Here is a 14,225-nt window from a genome sequence, read left to right as displayed (position 1 = left end):
GAACAGTACTTGTTACTGTTCACCGAAAAAATTTTCAAAATTTTTCAAATTGTTGGCTTGATACCATGTTGAGAGAGATGTAGAAAGAGTTGTTATTACTTCCTTGTCTCAATGGGGAGACAACAGAGAAATATATACAAATTAAGAGATACAATCCTATTGACACAACCCTACACAACTTCAACAGCTATATTTCTACAGACACAACTTTTGTGTTTCAACAATTGTCACTATTGTTCTAAAAATAATATTTACACAGAATGGTCTGGTTGTGCAAGACTAGTGGATATTCTTACACTTTGTTGTGTATAACGTAAGTATTTCATGTCATTTTTTCATTCTACATTGATAATTTTATGTAGTGCAAAAATGACAGAAGTATTACACATTTACACGTACAAATGTTGAGTTTTTCAGAAGTTTCCCAAGCATTTGCTTCTTCTGCATAATACTCCGTACCAATTCTGTTGCTTGCTTAAAATACCAATTACCAAATGCTCCTCAAGAAGGCCTATTCTTCTTCTTCTTTCCCAATTTCTTCTTTTTAGTGCTATCCCTTGAGCCTCTCTTAAACACGGCTAGAATCTCAACACTGCATCCAGCAAGATTATTAACTAATGACTGACAATAACTAATCCATGATTAAAAATATGAACCAAAAATAATGACAAGTGTAATCTGAATTAAGCAGTCAATGGTTCAATGCAAATATGTGCCACATGCAAAAGAGCTGTTGGGCGGGAGCCGGTAAGGGCCAAGTCCAGCACCATGTGGCTAGGGGATTGTTAGGCGAAGGCCAAGTCCAACATCCCGGCTCTCGAAAATGTGCGGCGATATAAGGAAATAAAGTTGCACATTCCCTACTAGCTATAACTTTTGGCATAATGGTAAGCGTTTGATTCTAACAAGTGGTATTAGAGCCAGGTCACGGGTTAGAGCTCTTGCTGGAGGCCGATAGCGCCTTTGCTACTAGTTATAGCTTTTGCGTAGTGGTAAGCACTTGATCCTAACAAGAGCAATACAAAAAAATCGCATTCCGATATGGAAAAAGGAGCACTACCTTTGTGTTCCTGGGAAGAAATTAAAGCCATGGGCCTTTGATAAATGCCATGCCTTGGAAGACACAAGTGACATGCAATCCTGCAAGAAAATTAGCTTAAGGAAAAATATTGTTGAAAGAAGAGAGGATAAAACCGAGGTATCACTTGGAATCATAGCACAACTTAATCATACCTCTTTAAAACTTTCCCATCCACAACTTATATAGATGAGAGTTTGAGGCAAAGATTGGTTTTCCTCATACTCAGTTTTCTCTCTAATCAGAACTGAAGCTTCTCTTGCACGTAGAACCCAAGGTCTTTTTTCATCTTTTGCCTTTTCATTACTGGCATCAAATATAAAAAGTAAACAGAAACTGTAAAGATGCCAATCTCTGAACTGCAAAATACATACAAAATTATTGATTTCATTTAATCCCTTGATTTTGCTTCAATTCAACCTCTCAGATTTTTTGCTTTTGTATGACACAGTCTGTAATGCCTTAATCAGAGATGGATCCAGTCCCTTCCTCGGAGGGTCAACCACAACAACATCAGATCCAACAAGCCAAGAAAGTGGTTCCTGACAAAGTAGAGTATAATCTATTTAGGATCTGCACCGTAACAATGCTTCTCCAAGCATCACAAATAGTTCTAAGATCCATTGCAAAAATAGTTAGTTAGGAATATCCATGCACTATATCTGCATTTCAACTAATTGTTTATCCACGCATATATAATAAGAGATTATGATAAATCAGATAAACCTAGAAATTTTTTCTTTGGGAAATTATATATGGATTTTTCCCATAAATCTCTACATTATGAATTCCATCCATAAATCTCTTCATACGAAAGGATGTAGAATCTTAAACAATGCAGATCTTGAAAGTCAATCTCTACAGAAAGTTAAACAATGTAGATGCAATAGCATGAGCACATTTATATGCATATGTATATACCAGACTGAACAAAACACACAAACACCCATATTATGACACCATATGAAAACTTATTCTCAAGATATATGTTAATGATGCATATAAATAGTGATGAAACTGACAATTGAAGTGTCTGCATGATGCCAGCTAATGCTGCTATCAAGATTGGTTGGCAAGCGCTCAGCTGTCTTTGTAAAAGAATGCTTTGATTCTTTGTTGACCTCTACACATTTAACTGAACTGTACATGAGAAATAAGCATAAGCACTACCAGCTAACGAGAACAAGACTTAAAATAAGAGGTGATAAGGATGAGTTGATTCTTACCTGCATTTCCTTGTTGATGCCAAAGACAATCCAATTACACCAGCTCCTGCATAAAGATCAACAACTGATGCACCATATGGGACATATTTATGTAACTTGCGTAGCAAAGAGTCAAATGCCTGGAAGAATAAATAATCATTAACTAAAATCCATGAGAATTGTTATACACCTATTCACACACGTCCAAAAAAAAAAAAAAAATTCTACCCGTGTATTTGCTTGCCCAAAACTTGATGGAGCCAAGGAAACATCAATTCCACCAACATGTTCCCAGAAATCTCTTTCACCTAATAGATACCTCCATCTGTTTCCGAAAATTATCTGCATAACCAACAAGAAACATGACAAAGTTGCAACCATCTTTCAGCTGCACGTAATTGGTTCTGGAAAATATTTGACATTCTAAAGCTGTATGGTAGCTGTCCAATCTCAATTTATTTCATCTAAATAGAGAGTGCAAAACAGAAGAAAGAGATAGAGAGAGAGAGGCAAAGAAACTTATTTCTGATGAGTATAAAGCATGAGATCAATTTTCACTCACATTATTTGATGATGTCTGAAAATTAGCCCAAACAGAATGAATTAAATGGAGTTCACTCCTTGGTCCACCAGCTCTCCACAAGAACTACAATTGCAGTTAAAGATTTAAGAATTCATGTAGAGAAGCACAAATGCAAAGGAAATCAGTGCCTTGGTGGTTTCACCGCTAATGAACTTACATTGGCCAAAGCATTTAATTTTTCTGAAGTAGGTGAGGTCTCACTCCTCGAATTCCAAACTAAAGAAACCTGAACTTTACCTGAAATTGTCGCAAGAGGCTAATAAACTCCAATTCAACCTCAAAGAGCTAACCTCACATGAAGAAGAGTACAAGTTCAGTTTCTAACCGTTCTTATATCTTTCAGAGATTGGACGAGAAGTGTCATGTGTCGTCACAGCCATCTACAAAGAATCATCCCCATAAGTATCTTTATTTGTATTCAGTTATGTTAGTATGTAACTAACCTGAACATATCTCAATTCCCCTGTTCCTGCATCTTCATCATATGGTTCAACATTCAATTCAGTTATCCCTGGAGAAGGGGAAAAATATATATTAACAAAGAATGAGAGAGCAAGCAGAAATCTTGTGTTCTCATTAAAGACGGAGCAAAATTAAGACATCAAAGAACAAGCCTCGTTTCAGGAGTTGCACAGCAGCATTAATGTTGGGATGGTGAGCTGCAAAAACAGGATCAATTAAGATCAAGGAAGTAGGGAGTAGCTATTTTCCAGTGCGAATATGTATTTGCATGCTTGTATACATATATCATATATGAATTCATTCAACATGCCTCTACAATCAGGGATATCAACAACGTTGTGAGTTCCCTCCTGATATAGCCCAATTAGAGGCTTTGTTGATGTGCCGCGAACTGCAAGCTTTGCACGGCACCTCCATCCCCACTGCAAGTGCAACGCAATTCAAATTTTCACCCCAAATCCTAAAGCACTAAAGAAATGACAAACGAAACGGGTTTAGTACCAATCTACAACTATGAAAGGTGAAATCTGTCACGCCAAGCTTCTTGAAGAAGTTCATCGCTTCATCAACCATTACTGGATGGTGGAGATTGTACTCATGAGAACAACCCGAGCACCTGTAAAATAATACATTATTCGTTTCCTAAATGTTATGGAGTATTTGAAAATTGAAAGTGAAAAATGAATCTCGAAATCGAGCTCAAATGCTCACATCTGGAAGTGAGCGCAGTGGAGAGCGCATGATACGGATGGTGGAGGGGCGGGATTAGGGTTTTGGACATGAGACAGTTGTGGAAGAAGCGACGCCGGCGGTGGTTGCGGAGGGAGGTGCACGGCGGAGGGAGAGGCGACGGCGGTGGTAGCCTGGCAGCTTATGCGAGAGAAAGGAGCAGAAAGGGAAAAATGAGTGAATGTCAAAGCCAACGCCATTGGCATCTACTCAGAACTTCAGAGTTCGGTAATTCATGAAAAGAAATTGTGTAGCCGTTGCTGGCGAGAATGGATAAGCCCAGAAGTGTAAAACTTGGGTGGCCTTTTTCCTTCATTAAAAAAAATATAAAACTTTTTAAATTTAAAAACAGAAGCGAAAGAATATAAAAAGAAAATATTACTAATGACCTTGTGGTCCAATGGTATCAAGTTGTTCCGAGAAGTGGTGGGTTCGAGCCTTGAGCCTTGAGCCTTGAACTTTGGTAGACGTAGTTTCTAAGAACATTTTGCAGGTGTGATTAGGAGGGAGAAGGGGGAAAACAAAATTATAATAATAAAAAGAGTTAATCAACGATTTGGTCCCTCAATTATTAGCGAACCCGAAAATAATTATTTTTAGTCGATTTAGTTCCTCCGGTCGACGATGGAAGACGATCTGAGAGACTAGATCGACTAAAAATAATTATTTTTGGAGACCAAATCAATGAATAAGCGATTGATGGACTACATTGACAGTTCGCTAATAATTGAGGGATCAAATCGTTCATTAACTCAAATATAAAAACATCTTGCATGTGTGATTAGGAGGGAGAAGAGGAAAAAAAAAAATCTGACCAAAAAAAATTAAAAAAAATCAGCCTATTTACGCGCCCGCTGGGCATGCAATTTGGCCATCACTGATCACTTGCGACCAACTTGCCTTTTCATTTCCATGTAGGGCTCACCATTGCGGACCAAAAACCTCTTCTCCTGGAAGCACTCTATTTCTTCTCTCTCTTCCACATCAGCCACTCGATCTACCCCAAAAACCTCACCAGGATCCACTAATGTGGATGCCCTAAGTATTACGTAGTATAATTCAACATTTTAAAAAGAGTTAATTCAATTTTTTTTTTTCTAATCTAGATTTATATGTGGCAATCCACTTTAATTAAGTCACTTTTTATAAGAAAAAATTACATTCACTTTTAGTTCTAATATTATTGTGGCATGACCATTTTTTGACCTTAATCAACAAAAGAATTTAAATATCGTTAAATGCAATAACATTTCGGTCTTCAATTATGAATTTTTTTCAAAAAAATAAACATAAAAAGTATATATATATGGCGGGTCAACCTACTATATATATTTAAACAAAATCGAAATGCCTTTGCATTTAACAACATTTTAACGATTTTCTTGACAGAGAACTAAAAATTATCGTGCCACAATAATACTAGAACCAAATGAGAATGTTCTGATAAAATAGACTAAAAGTGGGCTTATTCTACGTCCAAAACAACGTTGTTGAATATTATGAGTAAAAATAATGTACATTATGTGTTAAAATAATATACTTTAGGTGTAGAAAATAATGAACCAAATCGATTTACCACAAAATAATATTTATATGTACCCACACGAAATATATATATATATATATATATATATATATAAACCAAAATGAAATTTATAATCCTCCAGATTATAATTCCAACCAACAACTATATATATACAAATATATATAGCACAAGGATTCGATGCTTAGAGCATAATCTCAAAAATCGAGAAGAGCGAAGATGAAGAAGAGTGGTTAGTACGAGTCGAGCGAAGCACTCTTTCCTTAAAACCTTATTTGTTACCTCACAAAAGTGCTAGGAGCATTGTAGTCTAGATTTCCCAGGATAAAACGTACTACGGTTGATCGTTTGAGCACCCAAACGAAGAATCCGGCGAACTAGAGCACGGGCAGAACACAATCGGCAAGAACGGAGTATGAGCAGAGTTTTTGGAGAAAAGAAAATTTGTTGTGTCTCTTGTTCGTTATAAACCTTCTACTCCTACAACACTCTTATATAGGAGGTTTGAAGATAAATAGCATTTAATGGTGGCATTCAAAACTCCTTTGTAACTCCTGAAACAGCAAGCCATTACTTGAGGTTTAAATTCAAAATTAAAATTGGAATTAATTGAAAATTAATTCAGTAACTGATGAATTTAATCCCACACTGTCTGTTGGCCTACAAACATGGTTTGGCCCTAAGGCTGAACCCATACTGGCTCAGTTCGGCCTCCCAAGGGCCGAAACCTTGAGTTCGGCCTTGGCCGAATCCAAGTGGCTATTGTGTTAGAAAAATGATACCAAATGTTGGCATAACTTAGCCTAGAAGGCCAGTCAATTTCGGAATCGGCCTTGGCCGAATCCAAGTGACTATTGTGTTGGAAAAAATGATACCAAAAGTTGGCATAACTTAACCGACCAACCATTTTCCGAATCCACCTTTGGAAAAAGTGTACACAAGTTCAAGTCTTTATGCTATACAATTCAATAAATTTATAAAAGACTCTTGTATAAATAGTGATGCAAATCCACTTCCCAAATCAATGTGGGACAAAAGCTCATCTTTTCCCCTTCATTTTTCCAACTCAAATTGATCTACTTTGAGAATCAATATCTCATTCACCCATTATCCGTTTTGAGCGTACAATATATCAAGCTCTTCATCTCACTACGAAGAACCCGAATCCACTTTGACCCGACTCAAATTGAAAGTGGACCACACTAATAATTGTACTACAAAATAGTCACTTAAAATACCATTTATTGCTATTTTTCCAACATTATGTGTTAGAATAATGTATATTACGTGTTAGAATAATGAAACGTCTGAGTAATATAATATATATTATGTTTTAGAATAATGTACAGTATGCTTTAGAATAATGTACATTATTAGTTATAAAAATGTATATTGCAGCGGGTCACATGACAAATAAAAAAATTACGCAAAACGATGTCGTTTTTGGATTGTGGTCCACACAATAACTATTGCTAAAGAGTTCTACTACATAGACTCCCAAATCATTTTTTTAAAAAAGAAAAAAAAAAAGACTCCGAAATCATACTCCGTAAATTTTACTCTCTGATGTGGCGGGCACTGATTGACTACTTTTTTCACGTGGATCCCAGTATAAGTGTCTATATCAAGATTTTGTGTGTGAGAATAAAAGTTAAAAGTAGAAAATATGAGTACATATAGTATTTGTCATTGCTAAAAGTGAATCGTCACCAATAAATCTAAAACCAAAAATAGAATTAACTTTTTAAAAAATTAAAAAAAAAAAAACACAGAATACATGTTTACATAAAGTAAATGCAACTTCTAGCTTTTGAAATAACATATCCTATTAATTTCTAAACAAAAATAGATGTGTTTGCAATAAAAAATAAAAAAAAAATAGATGCACCTTTTTTTTTTTTTATCAAATCTTATTAATCAAAATATAGAATACAAATAGAATACGATCACACACAAAAAGAAAAGTATACATTTATATTCTTATTAGCTTTTCACGCGTATTGCGCGAATGAGGTAATCGAATAATTATTTTTAAACAAGTACTTTAATGTATAGCAATGCAATATTATATACTACAATGTGTTATAATAGTTATACTATAATTCATTTTAGAAAGAAGTAATATTGTCATTATTGTAGCTCCCTTTATGCCACCCATCACTATTACTATATACCTACATCTACCCAATTCTTTTTCTTATTCTTTAATTATCATTTTATTAAAATCACCATATAACAATTAATTTAATTGCATATTGTCTATTAACTAAATATCTATAAATGTTAAATCATATGTGTGTGTAGGCATGATCAAATAAGAACCAAGTCCTCCTATAAAAAAAAAGAGGACTAATCTTAGCCCAAGTTCATCATAGTTGAGGGTTTTAATTAAAAAAAAAAATAGATCAACTTTATTATTTTAAAATCGAGATTCATTTTATAATTTTTACAAATTTGAAAGTTTAGTAATGATAAAATAATATTATAACATTACAAGTAGTTATAAATTTTTAATTTAGTAAAAAATATTATTAATTATTAATTTTTAGATTAATGATTCAAATCTTATTTTAAACAAAATATTAACATTAATTATGAGGTCATTTTGACCCTTTCGTAAGTCCGCTTGAATTTTAATTATGAGGTCACTATCAAAGTATCACTCTTTCCTCTTCAATACAAAGAAAAAGAAATTCCGTTGCCGGGAATCGAACCCGGGTCTCCTGGGTGAAAGCCAGATATCCTAACCGCTGGACGACAACGGAGGGTTGTGATAAGTGAATATAAAATCATTCTCATTATTTATAGCCGCTGGGTGACTTAAAAATCATGCGGTGATCGTGGATCGAACACGAGACCTTCAGATCTTCAGTCTGACGCTCTCCCAACTGAGCTATCCCCGCAAATATAAACTTAGCTTCATTATATCTTAAAGACATTTACTGAAACTCTGTGTAATCAATCTCTACCGTCCAAACAATGCCCACCCATTCCGCTTCGTGGGAGTCATTATTGCATCTCCACACTCATTGAAAAATTGATAACTTTCATTGGAAGAAGAAGCAAATATATTTATATTCTCCTAACTTGGCGAGGTTGAACTGAATATTCAAGAGTGATGATTAGGTTTGCTTTTGTAGCGATTGTACTATAAATCCTATTTTAACTTCTTATAATTGTATTGGGCATGCATAATTTACGAAATTTCATACCTAATATTTAAATGTTATTATTAATTATAAATTATGAAATTAAATTTTGTACCAATTCTCTATGTAAAGATTAATCCAGAGGTAAATAAACAAAGAAATAAATAAAACATTCTAAAAATGAACAATTGTAAGTTGCTTTATGCACTTATGCAACATGTGGTCATGAAAGGTTATGCATAAATATCATATCTTATTAGCATAGTAAACAGTAGGAATATGGCAAAATTGCTTATAGCATCATTTGGTTTACACAAAATGAATTATTAGAAAATAGAAATTATATTCCGGAATAGAATATGTAATGAATATGAATTTCTATCCATTGTTTTATTCATCATCAAAAAATAGATTTCAAAAATTATATCATAGTGCTTGGTTGGTTTATTATTATTAGGCATAAGTGTCAAATAGATCCATCCACTACTGCGAAGTGCTCAATTCCCACCACGAACTAAATTAAGTGTCAAATAGGCCCACCTACCAGCTAAATTTGTTCAATTGACATTTTTACATGTTGTATATCTAATTATTAAAAATAAATAAATAAATAGAATAAAAAATTTAAAAAAAAAAAAAAAATATCAGCCACCGGCTGTCCGGCGAGGACAGCGGGTGGCTGATATTCTTTTTTTTTTTTTTTTTTTTGTATTCTATTTATTTATTTATTTTTAATAATCAGATAGGCAACCTGCTAGCAACTTGTAAAAAATGCCAATCGAACAAATTTAGCTGGTAGATGGGTCTATTTGACACTTAGTTTAGTTCGTGGTGAGAATTGAGCACTTCGCAGTAGTAGATGGGTCTATTTGATACTTGTGCCTTATTATTATTATTAGGGATAAAGGTCAAATAGACCATCCAATTATATACTAAAGTGCAATTAGCTCCTTGAACTAAAAAAACATTCAATTAAACCATTTAACTTGTTAAAAATGTTCAATTATCATTTTTAACAAGTTACTAAAAAGTAACAAGTTTTTTTGAATGCTACTGGCTCTATTACATTGTAGTATCTGTTCATATACTTTCTCAACCTACTGAAACACAAAGAACCAATAACGCCTCCACTGAGACTCGAAGTCCAACCCGGGTACCATTAGACCACATAGTCTTGGTAAAAAGTAACAAGTTAATTTTGCTTGCTTGGCATTTATGTGAAATTTCATTAAGCTTAAAATAAAAGTCGCCGGATTCCTCCATTCTATGTCGCCGGATTCTTCCGTTCGTAGTTGCCGGCGGTGGATGAATTTGTCCGTTCCGTTTGACTACTCCATCCGTCTGACCGACTTCTCCGATCAAACGCATTCGTCTGTTCGACTAGTCCGTCCATCCGTCCATTACATTTGAATAGAGAAGCTCGCTGGCTTCTCTTCTCCGTTCGTGGAGAAGCCAGCAAGCTTCTCCATCCAAATCTGGACGGGGGAGAAGCTCACTGGCTTCTCCATGTACAGAGAAGAGAAGCCATGGCTTCTCCGTTTGAGAAGCCAGCGAGCTTCTCCATCTAAATCTGGACGGATAAGCTTGCTGGTTTCTCCATGAACGGAGCTTCTCCGTAAGCTCCGTTCATGGAGAAGCCATGGCAGCAGGCTGGGTAAGCTGCCAGTTTGTCATGGCTTTTTTTTTATTATTATTATTTTAATATATATTTTATATAATATAGTTAATTTACTTTTTTTAAAAAATAAACTTAAAATATTAATTGACACATATCTTACCTGGAATCCTACATGGCAAGTGACTTAAGGTAACATGCTACTATAGGTCAAATATGTTAATTGCACTATTTTAAGTAGTTTAAGGGTTTAATTGCAGATTTTTTTTTTTTTTAGTTCGAAGGGCTAATTGCATTTTAGTATATAGTTGGGGTCTATTTGGCCCTTATCCATTATTATTATTATTATTATTATTATTATTATTATTATTATTATTATTATTATTATTATTATTATTGAATACATTTATAATATATAACAAAAATAGCTAAAGATAAATTAGGTATTGTAATAATAAAAAAAAAACTATTCATGAAAAATCGGGAATAATCTAATACCATGTCATCTCATCAGAAGAGCTACTCCATTTGCAATGAGAATAGTTCATTCTCAAAAATACTATTTCAGAAAGTAAAATGATTTACCAAATAACAAAATATGTCTATTCTTAAAAATATTATTCCATTCTTAACCTATTATGTGAATAAAATGTGCTATTAAAAAAAGGTAACAACATAACAAATATCGTATTAAAGATAAACATATAGCTACTAATTTTATTTTGATTTTTTTAAAAAAAAAAATAAAGAAGCTAATTCATTAATCATAGGCTGAAACGTTTACAATAAAGATCGATGAAATGGTCAAACATTCTTTACAGTCAGACATAGAAACAACTCCCCTAGCAATGCTACAGAAAACTTGATTCGCAGACTATTTCACAAATTTGAACCTGAGTTCTTTGGAAGAACTTAAAGCTTCTTTAATGATTTGGTTAAACGTATCAAAAATTGACACTGGTTGAACAATCTTGCACACTACCTGAGTATGTATTTCCATTCTTCTATCTATTGACAAAATCTCCATTGGGCTGAACTGCATATCATAGTTCAGAGGAGTATCTTTTTCATTGTCATATTTATGAGATTCACATACGTCATGACTAATTTTATCGTTTCACGCTTTATGAAAAAGAACTCGCCAAGTAAACAAGAGAAATAAACTCGTCAAAACAACGAGAGAGAAAACACACGAACTGCAAACAAAATTAAACTAGTAAAACAAAGCAAAGGGAAACAACAGTGCCAAAATAGTGAGTAACGACCGGTAGCGGTGGAGATGGAGGGGTGGGGTAAGGAGTAACCAGTGGCTAAGGCAGAGTATGGAATAGAAAACGGTGAAGGCAGAGAAGACAATGAAGGGGGACGCTGTATGCGGTGGAGATGACCGTAGGGGGGAGACGATCAAATACTGCCTCCCGATCCGCTTGCTTCACGAAGGCGGCGACCGTGTAGAAATTTGAGCGGTCAAAAACAAAAAAGAGAGAGAATTAGAGAAACCGTAAATTGCGGCAATATTTGTTAAACATGCCATAATAATGAAAAGTAAAGCTTCTATTTTTATTTTGACTTAAATTTATACTTTATTTATTTGTGTTGTAATGAAACTACAGTGTATATAAAATTAAACTGAATATTAGTTTCACATATTTGAGTGTATATTGTCCAATGAAACCGTTGTTGAATTAGAATTATAATTTAGTGGTATTGTAATAAGACTATATTGTGTATAAAATGAAATTCAATAGCAAGTCTTGTTGTAATAAGACTATTGTATCATTTGTATCTATATTGTCAAATGAAACTGTAGTTGAAACAAAATGAAACTAGTTGTGCTGAAATGAAACTATAATGTATATAAAATAAAATTGAATATGTTATACAAACAGAACTAATTACACGGAACGAGTCTCATTTCTTTTCATTAAAATAATTAACACATTTTTGAACCATGCTCCACAGTAAAAGTTGCCGTTTAAGAAGAGTGTCTGGTGTATTAAAGGAATTTAATAGCTATTTAAAAAAAAAAAGAAGGAATTTAATAGTTTTTTTTTCAAAGGTCAAAATGGAATGTTATTATTCAAAATATCTTTTTCAAAGTTGATTTTTTAAATTCAAAAAATTGATCATAAATATCTATTTTCGAAACATTTATTTTAACTGTTTAAACAAATTAAATAACTAAAACATTTTTTAAAAATTACAATATCTATTTTCCAATCAAAACCTAATATAAATGTAGTCGAATTCATGTCTGATTCACTCATAAAGCTTAGGAACCAATAACTAACATCTATAAAAGATTTATTTATTTATTACAACATACACACTCACAAACCAATTCAAAGTGGAGATTAAAAAATTAACACAAATGTATATCTTTAAAAAGTAAACCAATTCCAATGTACTCTCAACAATTAATTTAATACTCCGCAATTCTTTATGTAACTTATTCCTCCTTGGCTAGTTGGTTACACGCCCAAAAAAAGTAGAACTTAAATTATGAAAATTTGAGGAACATCTTTCTTTTTAAATGGGAAAAAAAAGTTAAAAAAGTTTTGTTTAGACCAAACAAATACTCTTGTTTCTTGAGATGTTTAATTTATTATATATATATATATATATATATATATATATATATATATATATATATATATATATATATATATATATATATGGTCTAATGGTACTCGGGTTGGATTTCCATTTGGAAGGTTATGAGTTCGAGCCTTAGTTGGTTCTTTGTGTTTCAGTAGGTATGTAATAGAGCCAGTAGCATTAAAAATATATATTAGATTAATTAATGAAAACTTAGATTAGTTTCAGCTTTATATATTTTAATTTATTCGTTACTCACTAAATCAGATATGATATATAATTATACATTAAACATTGATACTGCTTTTTTTCTCTACTTTTCTTTTCTTTCTCCCTAATCAAATGTAGATACATTGGTTGGAATGATATTCCAAAATTACATATACCATTTTTTTTGTTAGACGACAAAGTATTATGAGTAGATCATAACTAATTAAAGGATAAAGTGTTGACTATATTGATATTTTTATAAAAGAATTTTGAACTCCGAATATCTCGTAAGGTTAAAATATCATTTTAAAATAATAATATTGAAACGAGGAAACATCATTGGTAGTGTGTAAATCACTAAATTGCGAGAAAGGCCTAAATACAATTGGTTACAAGTGAAATATTGTTGGAAGTTGGAAATGTGAGGTCAGCCCCACTAGAAATGTAACAAAAGCCACGTAATGCTGGATTATGATTTATGTCCACCAATCAAACCTTAAATCAGTGCGCTAATTGTGTTCATACCATTGGTTGATTACTGATCTGATATGATGTGCTCCTCCAAATCTGTGGGCATTACATTTTTTGCCACACAAGTGTGAGACCATCTCACAGATCCTTATTTATAAGTCGAGTCCGGTGAATATGTAAATTTAATACTTATATTAACAAATATAATACTAAATAAGAAATAAAATATTTGTTATTTATAAGAGAAAATATAATACTTTTGAGAACAAAGGTAATACTTTTATATTTTGATGTAAATGTATTATTTTTTTTAACAAAAGTATTATATTTTTGTTTATAAGTAATGTTGCACTTATAAAGGAAAATGTAATACTTGTGATAACAAATGTAAACGTATTACATTTTTTCTCAAAAGTATTACATTTTTCTATATAAGTAATAAAAATTTTATTCATAATTTAATATTACATTTACTAGTATAAATATTATATTTCATCTTGATTCGACCAGTCTCATGAACAAAAATCCGTGAGATTGTCTCACACAAGTTTTTACTTTACATTTTATAACCATGCAAAATAA

At 32.7% G+C, this 14,225-nt stretch overlaps 1 protein-coding gene and 2 non-coding genes across 3 annotated transcripts; all 3 read right to left on the bottom strand.

Moving 5' to 3' along the window:
• Positions 1 to 224: 224 nt before the first annotated feature.
• Positions 225 to 4,359, bottom strand: LOC109158177 (uncharacterized RNA methyltransferase pc1998). The gene is made up of 15 exons (XM_019306044.1): positions 4,040 to 4,359; positions 3,830 to 3,944; positions 3,639 to 3,750; positions 3,481 to 3,525; positions 3,310 to 3,377; positions 3,192 to 3,246; positions 3,024 to 3,103; positions 2,846 to 2,929; positions 2,512 to 2,625; positions 2,305 to 2,423; positions 2,101 to 2,218; positions 1,499 to 1,620; positions 1,234 to 1,384; positions 1,061 to 1,140; positions 225 to 592 (listed from the first exon to the last, which is right to left on the bottom strand). The coding sequence occupies exons 1-15, from the start codon at positions 4,261 to 4,263 to the stop codon at positions 502 to 504; spliced, it is 1,578 nt and encodes a 525-aa protein (XP_019161589.1). The 5' UTR covers positions 4,264 to 4,359; the 3' UTR covers positions 225 to 501.
• Positions 4,360 to 8,293: 3,934 nt separating this feature from the next.
• Positions 8,294 to 8,365, bottom strand: TRNAE-UUC. Its single transcript has one exon. It is a non-coding gene; the product is annotated as a tRNA-Glu (tRNA).
• A 65-nt stretch (positions 8,366 to 8,430) lies between these two features.
• Positions 8,431 to 8,503, bottom strand: TRNAF-GAA. The gene has a single exon. It is a non-coding gene; the product is annotated as a tRNA-Phe (tRNA).
• Between the last annotated feature and the right edge of the window lie 5,722 nt (positions 8,504 to 14,225).

The sequence above is a fragment of the Ipomoea nil genome, unplaced genomic scaffold, assembly GCF_001879475.1.
Source record: "Ipomoea nil cultivar Tokyo-kokei standard unplaced genomic scaffold, Asagao_1.1 scaffold2805, whole genome shotgun sequence".
NCBI lineage: Eukaryota > Viridiplantae > Streptophyta > Magnoliopsida > Solanales > Convolvulaceae > Ipomoea > Ipomoea nil.
The sequence above is the reverse complement of the archived record's forward strand: the minus strand, read 5'-3'. Positions and strand labels throughout refer to the sequence as shown.